The 14,355-nt window shown below is 53.1% G+C and overlaps 1 protein-coding gene across 2 annotated transcripts in view; it reads right to left on the bottom strand.

The window, feature by feature from the left end:
• The window catches only part of SHC4 (SHC adaptor protein 4), a 28,492-nt gene extending 16,857 nt beyond the window's left edge, over positions 1–11,635 (bottom strand). Inside the window, exons 1-3 of one of the 2 annotated variants that reach the window (XM_072345902.1) lie at positions 11,404–11,635; positions 10,357–10,959; positions 4,704–4,774 (exon numbers count right to left, since the gene is read on the bottom strand). In XM_072345902.1, coding sequence (XP_072202003.1) covers positions 4,704–4,774; positions 10,357–10,917 — 632 coding nt within the window. In that variant the 5' untranslated portion in view covers positions 10,918–10,959; positions 11,404–11,635. The remainder of the gene's footprint in view (positions 1–4,703; positions 4,775–10,356; positions 10,960–11,403) is intronic. The other variant, XM_072345903.1, reaches the window with a different exon arrangement.
• Between the last annotated feature and the right edge of the window lie 2,720 nt (positions 11,636–14,355).

Below are 14,355 nucleotides of genomic sequence, written 5' to 3'. Positions count from 1 at the left end.
GCCGATCAGAAGCAGCAGCAGCAGATGTTGCCTTGTTATTCCAGTCATGTTGCTGCTGTTCCTTTCCCTTCTCCTTGCCACTCATCCCAAGGCAAAGCACTTTGGTTTGTTTGTTTTCCTTTAAATCACACTGACTGAGATAACTCCACTGGTGCACTCTGCAGCAGCTTCTCTCACCTCTGGGAGCCCCAGAACAAGGAAAGTCATGAGGAATTTAAATCAGTTTAGTTTAAGGCAAAGAACATCTCACCCCTCAACAACTCAGCAACTTATAGCCATCTGAAGAGAGGTCCCTGCCTGCCAGTCCTGCAGCACCCATGTAATTACACACACTGACCACTGGTACTCAACACAATTTTTGGTTCCATAGTGAATGGGAGAGATTTGGGTCAGCTCCTGTGCTGGGGTGAGCTCCACACCTGTGGGGCTGAGCCTTGGAGCCCTGTGCAGCCAGCCGGTGCTGCAGGGAGGGCAGAAGGAATTTGTGGTGGCTCAGCAGCCAGCAGCAAGGTGGGCAATGGGAGGTGACAAAGACAGCCCCCTTTTGGCACCTGTGAGCCTGTAGATCATCTCAGTCGTACACTCAAACCCAGATTTTGTCCTCTAGGGCTGCACCTCTGCAGTAGGTCCTGCCACAGAGGAGGCCCTTGTGCTGACAGAGAGGCACTTTGTTGATTGTTTCACCAAATGAGAGCAAAAGAAGAGCAAGGGGCTGATGTAAGCAAGCAAGCATGCTGCTGGAGATCTGCTTTTAAGCACTGAGAGCTCTGCCCACACCACTGAACAGAAAGGGATTGTGTGTCTCAACAAAGTTGAAATTAATCTTCCAAACAAAGTCAGCTTTCTTCAAGCAGCCACCCCACCAGTCCTCTGCAATGCCCCTTGCCCCAGCCATGCTGCCTGGCCGTTCCCAAGTTGGAGAGCCACTGCCTGGACCTGGGACACAGAATCCCTTTTCCCATACATGCCTAGATGTAATCACTGAGCTTGATTTAACATAAGTGGGAGGCTGGAAAGAGAAAAAGAGCCAAAGGGCCGGGCAAAGGGAGGGAACACTGGGCTGTGTGCAGGCATGAGATGGGCAGGAGGGCACCACCACAGCACAGGGGCTCCAGTTTCATTGCTTCAACAGAATGCAAGTGACCCATGGTGTACTACAGCTGGTGCAGAAGGAAGAAGGGAACTTTCTTAAACTGACCTCAGTCTGGCTTGTAGACATAAAGCAGAGCAGGGAAGAGTCATAATTAGAGACCCCTTCAAACAGAACACGACCCTTTGTTTAGTGAAATGTCATCAGGGTAAAAATATGTTTTTATCCCCAGTAAAAATAATAGAGATTATTAAAACAGAATCATTTCAAATAACTCCTCGACTGTTGTGCTGTGGAGAGCATCCATAAAGTTACTTGCCTGGGAGAACAATGGGAGAATAATCAGTTATCATCACTCAGTCAGGTCATAATCGATCGAACTTTAAAGTCAGCATGTACCCAGCCCTTCAACAGGCACTCTGCAAGCAGTTTAAGGTTTGAACTTCTCATACACAAAAGAGTCTCCCAAGGTCAGCAGCAGCACAGGGCTTTTTTTGTGGTGGTGGAACTATTCCCATTGTTAAGCTCTCACACAGCCCTGGTTAACAGATCCTGACCATTCGGGCCAAATTTAAGTTGGCAAATTCTCTTTGGGTAGTAATTCATATTCAGTATTTTCCAGATCATCCGACCAAAGCTCTGTTTGTCAGTGCACCAACATGCACAGACTCAGCCTTTGTAAATGGGAGATTACCTTGCATCATGGCTGGTGCAGCTGAAGAACAAAATGCATGGATCTGAATGCACCAAACTGATTTTTCTGAGCAAAGTCTACTATCATAGAATTACCCAGGTTGGAAAAGACCTTCAAGATCATCAGGTCCAACTGCAATGGGAAAGGCCATGGGGAAGGCCTGCATGCCAGGAAGCTCTTTGGTACCAGGGAGAGCAAGGTTCAACCTGCACCCTGCAGTAGGTGCTGCAAGGGTGTAGAGTAAGGGGGGGAAGAAGGATACATGTCACACATACAGCCCATGGACAAAACACACTGCTCAAATGATGACCAGTGAAAAGGCACAGAGGCCACAAGCAGGTGGCTCTGAGACACACTATGTTCTGTCACTGAGTAAAGAGGACTGATTAGATTGCTCAGCACTTAGAAAAATAAAACCAAACCAAAACCTTACTGACTACAGCTTGATGACTACTCACAGACTTTTCCTTCCTGCACAGGACAAAAAATGCCCGTGTGATGAAATTGTTTGGCCATTATTTTCAGAATGAATGAATGACCTGGGTTGGAAGGGACCTCAAGGATCATGTAGTTCCAACCCCCCTGCCTAGCAGGGCCACCAAACATACGCCTTTACTAGATCAGGTTGCCCAGAGCCCTGTCCAACCTGGTCTTGAACACCTCCAAGGACGGGGCATCCACAACCTCCCTGGGCAGCCTGTTCCAGGACCTAACCACTCTCCTAGTTTCAGCTGTCTCAGATTCACGCAGACCAAACGCCAGGTCAAGAACACAGCCAGCCACATTGGGAAAACTCTGCACCCACCAAAGAGTTTGAAAGTTCATCACAGTAAGCAAGTAATGGAGAATCAGGTCAGGGAAATCAGCACCAATGCAGGTAACTGTGTAATACAGCTGCTGCACTGTATTATTCTGAAGGCCTTTTTGATATAAAAAATACTTTTTTTTTCCTCATTAAAAACATGTCTTTTTTACAAATAAGTGAGGAAGGTTTAAGTGATAGAAAACTGTAACGGTTCATTCCTTTTAATTACACGGGTTTATGAGCACCATAACAAATATACACCTATCCAGGAGCTGCATCTTCGCATACAACAACTGTGCCAGAGCAGCTGGTGGCAGGGAGCATAGGTCTCCTTTTTTAAGGATGGTGTCTGACAGAGACTGGCTGCTACAATTAATTAACTTTCACCAATGCTTGCTGAACGTTTATAGAGACCAACTGCATATGAGCATAGAGAAATTTCATAGAATAATAAAATCACAGAATCACCAAGGTTGGAAAATACCTACAAGATCATAAAGCCCGGCTGTCCACCTATCACCAATAGTTCTCTATAAACCATGTCCCTCAATACAACATCTAAACCTTCCTTGAAATTTGGACTGCATGGGCAACATTTTCCTAGCAATGATGCCATCATAGCAGCTGTGAAACAGCGGGTCATCTCTGCTGGTGCTGTTTCTTACAACTGCATCGGACTGGTAAACAATTAGGTTTGGGGGGGGACGGAACTGCATTAACTGCATTTGTACCCTTCATATAAACATGCAGAAACTGGGTGAATGCATGCTTGTTTTGACTGTAAATGTAAACAACTGCTGACTTTGAATCCAAAACAAATCTGGCTGCTTTAGAGGGCAGTATGTAAGCAGTTGAAGACTCAGGTTGTGCAGATTCTTCCTTTTAGCTGATAAGTCCAGGAGCCAACAGGTAAGTAAATGTTTAACACTTATCTCATCATGCACCTTTCCTGCCTTTAGACTGTTTGACATGAACACTTGAAGAAGCAAAAGAGCATCTGTAAATCATCTGCCAGCAGGAAGGAAGAGCTGGGCAGCCACAGGAAGCCTAAACCACACTTCTGGCATCCTCAGCATGAGCCAAGCCAGAAAAAAAGGCTGAGGAGGAGGGAACAGGGACACAGCTGGGCAAAAATTCTCTGCAAGGAGCATTTGAAGCCAGGGAGCAGAGAGCTCTGCTGCAGGACCATGGGTACATCCCAACAGCCCCTTTGGAAAATCACTAGTGTGATTCCTTATAGACACAACGACTCTGCACATAGGGCAAGACTAAAGGTAAAAATAAAGCAGGGTTGATCTCTTCCTGACGTGCCGTATGGTAGAACAATACAAAGATGGTAACAGATATTCAAAAGGTTATTTATGAAAAAAAAACTCACCGATATGGATACCTTCACTGGGAAACGCTGAGGCAATTTCCACCAGGGAGCAATCTCCAAGAGATGCTGCTTCAGTGGTGGTCAGCCCTTAAATGAGGTCTAGAGGAGGTGAAGTCAATTTCCACCCCTTCAGGGAGCACAGCTCAATTACTCTCACCTGTGCTCCCACAGCTGACCCAACACTTGCCTCGGCTGATTAATCAGAGCTTCAGGCTGTGATTACCAATTTCCCATACATGTGCCAACAACCAACTGTGAGATGTCCTCACTAAATGGAAGGACCCACGGCACCCCGCATCAGGTGTGAAGCAGGGAGAAGGCAGCAGAGGAGATGCCTGGAGTGCCCAGGCTGTGCCTCAGCCACAACATCAGCAGCATAGCCGTGGCACATGTTCACCTTATGCCCCATGTGAGCCCAGGCTCATGGCCCAGCTGCCAGTACCAAGCACTGAGTGTGCCTGTACTATGCTGCGACTGCAGGGGGATTCTCTCTGCATCCAAAACCTAGAACTGGGAGAGAAATTCAGTCTGTGCCTGAAACAATCAGTTTCACAATGGAAACAGCCTATTGTTAATGACCACGTAATTCAAGTCATCGCTTGGGAAGAAGCAAAGCAAACCATGCAAACTCCTATTCAAAAGAGTCTGAGAGTTTGGCACGCACTGGTGGCTTCATACAGAAATCAGAGCTTAGGCTTTTCTTTCTTGTGCTGAATGCCCATTCAGCAGTGCCTACCTGGTGACTTGTGTTCGTGTGCCAAAGTCCAGGGACCTCATTGACTGCAGCACTTCAATACAGCCCATGTACTGTGGAGAACGAAGAGAGACAGAGAGAAATGATGGCTACGTTAATACCTGCAGAACAGCTGAGAGGAGGTCACAGAGAAAAGCAAGTGTGATTTCAGCCCACTGAATTTATGCAGAACTACAATCTATAGGAAAATCAAATCAGCCGTTCCAAAGCAACTTCCTAAATAGATCCAGGTTTACTGAAAAGTATACAGAACAGCAAGGAAGGTACCAGCAGCTTCAACAACACAGCACAAAAAAGAGATGAAGCACTCTGGGGACACAACATCCAATCCTTCCTCTTTCCTAGTTCTGCTCATTGTCACTGATTAACTTGTGCCACTGAGCCAGGAGGAATGCACTGATGCTGCAGTGAAATTCCCCCATGTGCAGAGGACATCTGCAGGACCGCTGTGCTCAGGGGCCCTTTGGAGCAGTGAGAGGCATTACAAGGCATGAGGAAAACCACCGGCCCCGTGCTGCTGCAGGCCTGATGACAAATAACCAACCTCTGCAGAAGATGGAGGAGGCAGAGTTGCAATTCAAGCTCTTAGCAACAGCTCTTTAAGAGCCTGCACCACAAACACTGCTTTAAGAGGCCGAATCCCACCTTTCTGTTGTATGGGGCACAGCTGAGGGCTTTTTCTATACTTATGTGGGATCTGAGCAGGACACATTTTCAGAAACATCATGACTGGGATGATCTGTGACCAAACAGAACCCCCTGATATCTTGTACAAACCTATGGAACACTTTCATCTCAATGAAGTGCACCAGGATAACTCTAGCCACTGAGTTTACTTCTCCCCAAAACATTTTACTCATTCCTTTATCATTCCTGCTGATAGCCATCCCTCTACTATTCGAGGTGTGTGTTTCCCACCTGGCATCCCCTGTTTGACACTGCAATAGTCACCTGGGAACCAAACATCCTGCAGCAATCTGGCCCCACAGAGCCCTCCTGCATGGAGTCACAGCCTCTGGGATCCATCACAGGGAGCCCCAGGCAGGGGCTGCATGCCCTGTCCTCTTGTTTTGCACGGACAGAAGAAGCACTGTGTGCAGAGAAAGGCACCAGCCTGTCTGTGAATGGATTCTCCTGCAGTGCTCAGAGGCAGTGAACGCAGGTGTCTGCTCCAGCTTTAGGGGCCTCCAGAAATGACTGTGTTAAAAAGAGAACGTGTGTGCGCAGTCAAGCAGGGATTCCACAACAATGGGATTATATCCCTGTTTTGGTTTCTTTCCAAATAGCAATGCAACCCTTGGGAGAACTCCAGAATTAGGTCAGAGCCCTGGAAGGACATCAATAAGAATCTGAAGGGTTTGCAGAACTGCTTCCCTAATGAACATTTAATGACTTTGTAAAGGACTCTGAGAGCTATCTTACTTGTTAAAGATATTCCTGCTTAACGGGAACAAAGCAAACGTGGAAGATATGCCTCAAGCCTCAGCTCATAGCACGGCATGGACCTCCGGCCCTACAGGATAAGGTCAAGCATCCTGTGAGCTGGCGGGGTGCCCCTCGATCCTTGAGAACAGCAAGATTTAGAGGAGGAGGTGAGTCATGCGCTGATAAGCGAGTCCCCGCTGCATCCTGAGCAGATGCGTGGGAAGCTGCTCTAAGCAAAGATGAAAAATCAATATTAGGTTTTTGCATAAGTGACCCTGAGTGAAGCTGAACTTATCAATGATTCACAAAAGGCCTTTTTTTTTCCTTTTTTTTTTTTTTTTTCCTTCCTTTCTTTAAAAGCCTGAGTAAGGAAGTGCATTAACACGGCCCCTCACTGCATCCCTCTCTTGTTTTATCTGAATGAGAGCAGTCGGTAAGGCTGAACCCCCACACCCCTGGGCAGGGGGAAGCGGTGGGGCTGGGGAAGAGAACATTGGGGTCACAGAGCTGGGAAGAAGCCCGGGGTGCACTCAGGAGGAACAATGGAATGCTGGAAACCTGGTAGAGAAAATAAAAGATATCTCCAAGGAAGAAAAAAAGAAGTGAAAATTACACAAGGATGATTAACCCCTCCATAGAAGAAAACGCCAACGCAGAACAGAACCAGCTGCTAAGGATCTGACCTCATTGATGAGGGTGGATGCTGAGCCCACTCATGCCTTGCCCAGCACCTGTAGCAGTGACCCGTGCCAAACCATGCCCCCATCACCCTGCAGTGGGATGGGGAGCGGTTGTCCTGCAGGAGCTCCATCCCACAGCATCCAAAGGGGAGGGAGATCTGTGGATGGATTTTGCCTCCCCGTGCTGCCGGGGTTGGGAGAGAAGGCTGCTTACTGAAGATGCACATCTTTTCACATCTCTCTGCAAGAGATGATGGAGAGTGACTGCAGACAGGATGAGGGACTGCGTGGGAGGAGATGTGAATGCACCCGGCAGGGCTCGCGTGAATAAGCTTTTGAGGCACCCTCTAACACAGCCCCACGTCTCACTGCATTCCTTCCCACAGCACAGTGAGTGGCTCCAGCCTCAATGACAGCCAGTGATTCACCAGCAGCAGCAATACAGCTCGTGGAGCTCCTAATTGAACAATACAGCCGCAGCCTCACGATTTGACTTACTAGTTAACAGGCATTAATTCACGTGGAATGCCAAGGGCAGCTCCTACAGACCCCACAGCCACCAAACAAAGAATCCAGGTGGCACGATTTGCTAGCAGAGGCACCGCTGCTGTTACATTGCCTCTAACCAAAGGCAGGTCAGATGCTGCTCGGATTCCCTAAAAACATTGCAGCTACCTGGGAAAAATAAATAAATACAAACATAAAACAATCACTGTGTGCAAGTGAGGGTGGCAGGAATCCTTCTCCCATCCAAGCCCTTGTTTTCCCAGCACCTGCTTTAACAAGGTGCTTTTGAAGTGAAGGGAAAAGATTTCTGAGCCTCCCACCCCTCCTTCCTCCAGGGCTGCCAGGTGGGGAGTGGGGAGCTCTTGATTGTTGTGAATAACACCTCGATGGATGGGGCCAGAAGGGGGAAAGAAGTGCACGCATGCAGCAGCCATGAGCACGTGGCACCCACACAGCACGGCAGGGCCTGAGAGCACAGGGACCCTGGCAGAACGGCCTGGAAAGCAGCCTGGCTTTTGCTAAATAGAACATTTCCAGGGAGGGTCTGACCCTTTCATTTGTGTTTGCAATTTTTAATGCCCCATCCCTGGGGGCATTCAAGGCCAGGCTGGATGTGGCTCTGGGCAGCCCGGTCTGGTGGTCAGTGACTCTGCACGTAGCAGGGGGGTTGAAACCAGATGACACTTTGCTCCTTTTCAACACAGGCCATTCTGTGATTAAACAAATGTTGAGGAAAAAAAACAAACCGGGAAAAGTTCCTAAGTTTATGTATGTATGTATATACATACAGACATATGTATACAAACACATTTTCAATGAGAGCATGCACACAAACATATACACATGCACACTTTCTCTTTCTTTACAGTTTTGATCTGAAAAGCCCATCCCACACTACTGCACCAGCACAAGGGCTGTGGCAGATTTGGTTCAAAGAGAACCCAACACAGCTCCTGCAGCTGTAACACACGTGAGCAGCCCACAGAGAACCACCACCCCAAGGCAGAGGCAGTGACAGCTGTGGGATGAGGGCCGCCCAGCACCCCAAGCCCTGCTCACCGCTCACAGCTGTGGCTCTGCAGCCATGAACCACCAGAGCTGATCTCCTTCCTGCCACAGAACTGCACCAACAGCCAGGTCCCCATTCTGCTCTTAAAGGTAGTGGTACAGAGATAAGCTCTGTCCCAGCTCTGCTTCAGTAATGCTATTTGTGCTCTCTGGTATTCACACAGGCAGCCTGGGGGCTCAGCATCTTGCACAGCCCAGGTGACATGAGAGACATGTGGCTCCTCCAGCTGCTGTGCACAGCTGCAGTCACACCACAGGGCACGCCACAAAGAATCCCATCGCTGGCACCTCATGAAGCTACACCAGAAATACAACTTCTGCCTCCTTCCAGTTTGTGAGCGACCAGTTTTGATGAAAAGCTTTTTATCACTTCAGCAATTTCTGTCTTTCTGAAATTCCTGATCAACCAGCCACCGGGTTTGGACACAGCACATTAGGATGTGTCTCAGCAGTGCTCCTGCCGCCCTGGGGCTCCTACAGCAGCAGAGCTACAGGAGGACATCTCCCTGTTGTGCTGGGAGGCCCCTGCCAGTCATCCCTTAAAAGATGTTTCCCTGTGAAACAGCCTGACCTCCACGGCAGGAAGATGCCCTGGAACAGCAACCTGGGGAGCAGCAGAAGGGGACAGCCCCTTCACTCTGGACCTTCCCATAACGCTGGGCCTTGGTTTTGCTTCTCCTTTCTGGTCAGGATGGCTCCCAGCAGGTAACACCTCGCTGCTTCTGTGCGTGGGCTCATACAGGACCTGGGAAATTCCCCTATCGGGAGGTATCCACAGCCCTGCAGGGACCTCAGAGCCTCGGCTGTGACTGGCGCCATACAACAGGGAGGTGCCACGCGCCATGCACCATGATACCACAACACCAGCACACCACCCACCAGCACTGGGAGCCCCAGCAGGCACTGTGCTGTCATGCTACGCACCACCTGCATGCCCATCAACGCAGTCAGCCACCACCGGTGCCGAAGTAACAAGTGCCCACGTCAGCACTGGGCCTTACAGGAAGACAAGCAAAAGAGGACAGGCACAAGGGTAGCCCAGAGAACCCCATCCAGTACCAGCTCCCTCCTACTGCTGCCTTTTACAAGACAAATGCAGATGATTGCACTCTGACTTCCATGCCCATCCCACAGCTCCCACAGCCAAAGACCTCATCCGCAGTATCTGGCCTGCTTGGGAAGGGTGGGCACAGCCACAGACCCATTTTGTTCTTCTCCCCTCTGATGTGCGCGGTCACAGGTTCAGCGCATGGAGAAGGAAGCAATCACCATTGGCTTTCCAACTGGCAAGGTCTGGGCACAAAAGTAAAACATCCAGAGAGGAAAAATGGAAAACAAGAAAGCTCCTGAGCATGATATATGTGGAAAAAAACAAAGCCCTGAGCCCAGGGACTCACCCAGCAGCACGGTCTGCTCAGCCAGCACCAACAGTGACAACACAGTGTGAGAAACACCTGGAGAAGCTGTGGTTGGGTGTCCTCTGGAGGAACAGGCAGTGCTCTCTGTGCCCAGAGCAGTGGGTGCAGCCCGGTAGCACAAGTGAAAGGCAGCCTCAGCACCCTGCACCATGCAGAACGGGCTGCAAGGCCACTGCTGGGCCCAGCACTGACAGACATCACAGTGTGAGCCAGCACCTGCCTGGCACCAGAGCTGCTAGGAGGAATGGGACCTTGCCATAGTCCTTCCACTCCAACACAACATTTCAGAGTGACCTCATTTGCGGTGCAGCTCAGCTATGCTCTTCCAAGAGCCTAAGGACAGAATCTATGGCAATTGATGTTGTCTACCTCTGAGGATAGTTGTGCTCCTTTTAACTCCCTCAGGCCCCCAGCACAGCCCTAAATCTGTCATTAAACAGCAGATACACAGGGTAAGTCGGTGACAGGGGCTGCAGAGGTGGCAGTACAGGCTGCATTCCCCTGTGCCAGTACCTGGTCCCCGCGCTCACTACTCACCCGCACACCGTAGCTCGTGCCTGGCTCCTCCGCACTCTCCCCGCTGGGCACGAGGCTCCCTCCCAGCCTGCCCACCACCTCCGCTGCTCCTCTCCCTGTGCAGCCACCCGTGGGCCTTGGGGTCTGGTGTGGCCCCTCTGGGCCGGGCTGAGGGTACGAGGCCGAAAGGCAGCCAAGCTCAGGTGAGGAGGGACCTCCAGGGACGGTGACGCACTCAGTCAGTTTGGCCCTCGGCACCTCCTTGCTCCCCAGGCAGAAGCTCTTCAGGCTGGGCAGAGCGGAGGGGTTGGCCAGTTTAATGTTGGCCATGCGCGGGATCAGCGCACACAGCGTGGTGCAGGTGTCCTGCGGGCCCAGCGGGACGTCCTCTGCCAGCAGGCTGGGTGCTGAAGGGTGGGAGGAAGAGGAGGAACCTTTGATGTTTTGCGGCCCTTCGTCCAGAGACGTTACGGAGTCGTTCCTGAAGCGGCTGTACTTGGCCCTGTGCAGCATCCCCGGGTGTCGGAGCAGCCCCACGTACAGGACGTGTGCACTGAGGCTCTGCGGGCCGCGCTCTCTCATAGCCCTTGCAGTTCGGAAACCGGAGCCTTGGGCACAAATCGCCTTTGTGGATAAATCAGACGGAAAGCAGGCAAGTCAAACAACGTTAAAAACAGAAACCCGACAGAGATTTCTGCCCATTCCCTCCCGAGCAGCGTATTTTCCTCAATGCGGGAGGCTTCCAGCCGCACGGCCGGCCGGCATTCCCCGTGCAGTCCCACGGGCAGAAGCAGCCCACGCCCAGGAGCGACACCCGAGACCGTGTCCCCCCAGCCCTCGGGGCCGCGCACCGGGAGCTCACGGCCGGGATGTCACCGCCGCAGCGACAGCCCGAGCGCGATCCGTGCAGAGCCCAGCAGAGCAGAGCCCAGCAGAGCCGAGCCCAGCAGAGCCGAGCCGAGCCCTGCAGAGCCCAGCAGAGCAGAGCCCAGCAGAGCCCAGCAGAGCCCAGCAGAGCCCAGCAGAGCCCAGCAGAGCCCAGCAGGCGAGCCCCGCGCTCAGCCGCACCTCCAGAGCATCCCGAGCCCCTCCAGGTGCGCGGCTCTCGGCGCCTCCATCCTCAGCTGCCCCCACGGGGAAGCAGCAGCAGCAGCAGTCCCGCTCCGCACCGCTCCTTCCCGCACACGCGTAACGCAGCAGCTCTCAGCCCTCCCGGCCCGCAGCAGCTCTCAGCCTCGGGCTCCCCAATTCTTGCTCCACAATCCTTCAGTGCCGGACCGCCGCTGTCCGTGCGCAGCCCGGTGCGCTCCGTACCCCGTGCTGCGCGCCGTGCCCTCGTTGCGCGGGGCAGCAGCGCCCGAGCCGCTCCCGCCACGCCGAGCCCCGGGCGCCGCCGCCGCTTTTATGAATGAAGTTATATTTTTTGTGAATGAGGCTGGGCGCGTGCAGGCGGGCAGCGCCGTGAATGGCGCTCGGCGGGCGGCCGCGGCCCGGCGGCCCCCGGGGTGCTCCCGGCAGCCAATCGCCGCCCGCCGCCGGCTCACGCGCCCTCAGCGCGCGAGTGCGGGGGGAGAGCGCGGGGCGGGAGCGCGCCGGGGCCGCGCGCGCCGGGATCCCGCATCTCCTGCGGCGCGCGGAACCGAGGCGTTGCACGGAACCGAGGCGTTGCACGGAACCGAGGCGTTGCACGGAACCGAGGCGTTGCGCTGCTCCGTGCGCCGTTCGCAGCCACGGGGCTGGGCGCGGTGACGCCTTTGGGAGCGGCGCTGCACCTGCAGCCCTGATCTGATGGCCGAGAGCCTCCGAACGGGGCTGCCCCGAGGCCGGTGGGAGGGGCGGAAGGACGCCCGTTCTGGGGTATGGCTGGAGGGGACGTTTGGAAGGAAAAGAGAACGACACCGCGGCCCGTCACCAATAGCCCCAGAGCCGTAGCCCGAGCGCTGCGCGGTGCTCCAGCTGCAGACCGCGGCGTGGCTGCGCGGGAGGTGAGGGCGGGCGGGGGGTTTGCAGCGAGGGCCGTGCTGGAAAAGGCAGTGCTTGCAGCCGTAGGACACACATATAAGCATGAGAACAGAGCCAGCAAAGAGCGGCATTGTCCGAAGAACATTAGCCAGGGTGGGGGCGGAGGGCAAAAGAAAAATGCCTTTTTCCATAAAAAGTCTTTTCTCGGGGCTACAAACAAGATTTCTTCTGAAGATGCTGGGAATCCAACCTCCAGCCGCCCCAAGAACAAAGCGCCTTTAAGCACCGGCACAACCGAGCCTGCAGAAACCGGGGCCTCTGCTTTGTGTGAAGCCCACCCGAAGCCGTGGGTGCTGCTCGTGCTTGGTCTGGCTGCCTGCATTACTGAGGGCCTCCAGGTGCCTGCAGCCTTCTGACCCCCTCCCACGGTGCTGCCCCGCGTGGGAGCTGCCCCACACCCTCTCACGGGGCTTGGAGGCAACAGCTCGGTGCTGCTTCTGAGCTGGGCCTGCACAGCAGAGCTCTGTGCCTCCCTCAGAACATATGGAGCAAATGGAGGATTCCCCCACCCCATATAAATAGCAGCAGCGGTGTTAATTCATGCAGACGGGCACCGAGCTCACACTGCACACATCCCCCTTGACACGCATGGCTGCAGGTAGAAAGGAGCTCAGCACTGCTGGGTGTGGGAAGCTGCAGGCAGCCCCTGCAGTGTGCTGCTCTGTGTCCCACGGCACTCTGCAGGCAGCGGCCACAGCCTGGCTCCAGCCCTGCTGCAGGAGGGAAGCAAAGGCAAAGCTCAGCTGAGCCCAAAATAGCTGCAAGCTCCATCCCTGCAGAATTCACCTCCTCACGAACAGGTTTCAGCAGCGCGGAACTACAGCCAGCGCAAAAGGAAGTTGGAAATGATCGTGCTTTTATAGCATCAGGGGGCTCAGTATCTGTACTCCAGCACGCAGGGAACATCAGCTCCTGTCACATGGATATAGCTTAGAGCTTAGGAGTGTTTTTCCACAGGGCAACGCACTGGCACACATTTGAAAGGGACAAACAGCAGCACCACTGGGCTGCACTGCTTCTCTCAGAGCCCCCAGGCTGGGCACTGTGCTGCCATAGTGACTCCAAAGGGAAGCTATGGCATGAGTACAGCTTTATTGCCTTTTCTCTTCACGTGCTCCATCCCTCCACCATCAGCAACACTCCTCAGCCCAATTCTTGTCACCCACAGCTTCACCTCACCACCTGCAGGTGCCCTCGTGGTGAACTGGCAGTGACCCCGGAGCTTCAGCTGAAAGAACCACGCAGGAGCTGGCACTGCAAACCAGGGGCAGCGCAGCCCCCTCCGTGCCTCCATAATCGTGTTATTTCCACAGCACAAGTCACACACACTTCCCAAACCTGTCTCAGGTTGAGGAGACACATACAGAGCCCAGGTTTGAGGAGTGATTCTGCGAGTGGCATTGCTTGCTGTCTAAGGTTTGTCACAGCAGCACTTTCAGGAGAGGACAACTGCAGAAGCAGAACTGAAAGAGGAGGCGAAGGCTCAGAAATAGAAAAGTGAAAATTACAGGATGAAGCTGTGTCCTTTTTGAATTGCTACAAATATTCTCACCCGTAGGAGTTGCAAAACCAGCTAATGACACACTGTTAGTAGCGGAAGCGTGAGCAGTGCCAGTGAGTCACTGCAGAACAGGGGGCAAGGTGCTCCAACGCCCTGCTGCTTCCCAAGTAATGCAGCACAGAGACAGCAGCAAAGGGAAGGAAACTCCAATTCTCCAGATGCAAGAAATCCTAATGTTGGGAGGTGGCTGCGGTTATTGCTCTGACATGGAACGTTGCTTTCTCTGCAATATCCCGGACCTGTCAGCCCAAGGATCTCTGCGGGGCGGCAGGCTCTCCTGCATTGCACTTCTCTGGTTCTCACACAGGATGCTGTGTGTGACAGAACGGAACTGAGCTCCGCTGAGCACACAGAGCTGGGTGCCAGCGCTCCTGCCCAGCTGCCCCATCCGGCCCCAACCTGGCCTCAGGAGAACCTGAACGGCAAACAGACACATC

Source organism: Excalfactoria chinensis, chromosome 10 (genome assembly GCF_039878825.1).
Source record: "Excalfactoria chinensis isolate bCotChi1 chromosome 10, bCotChi1.hap2, whole genome shotgun sequence".
Classification (NCBI taxonomy): Eukaryota; Metazoa; Chordata; class Aves; order Galliformes; family Phasianidae; genus Excalfactoria; species Excalfactoria chinensis.
This window is presented reverse-complemented; position numbering and strand designations above follow the sequence as displayed.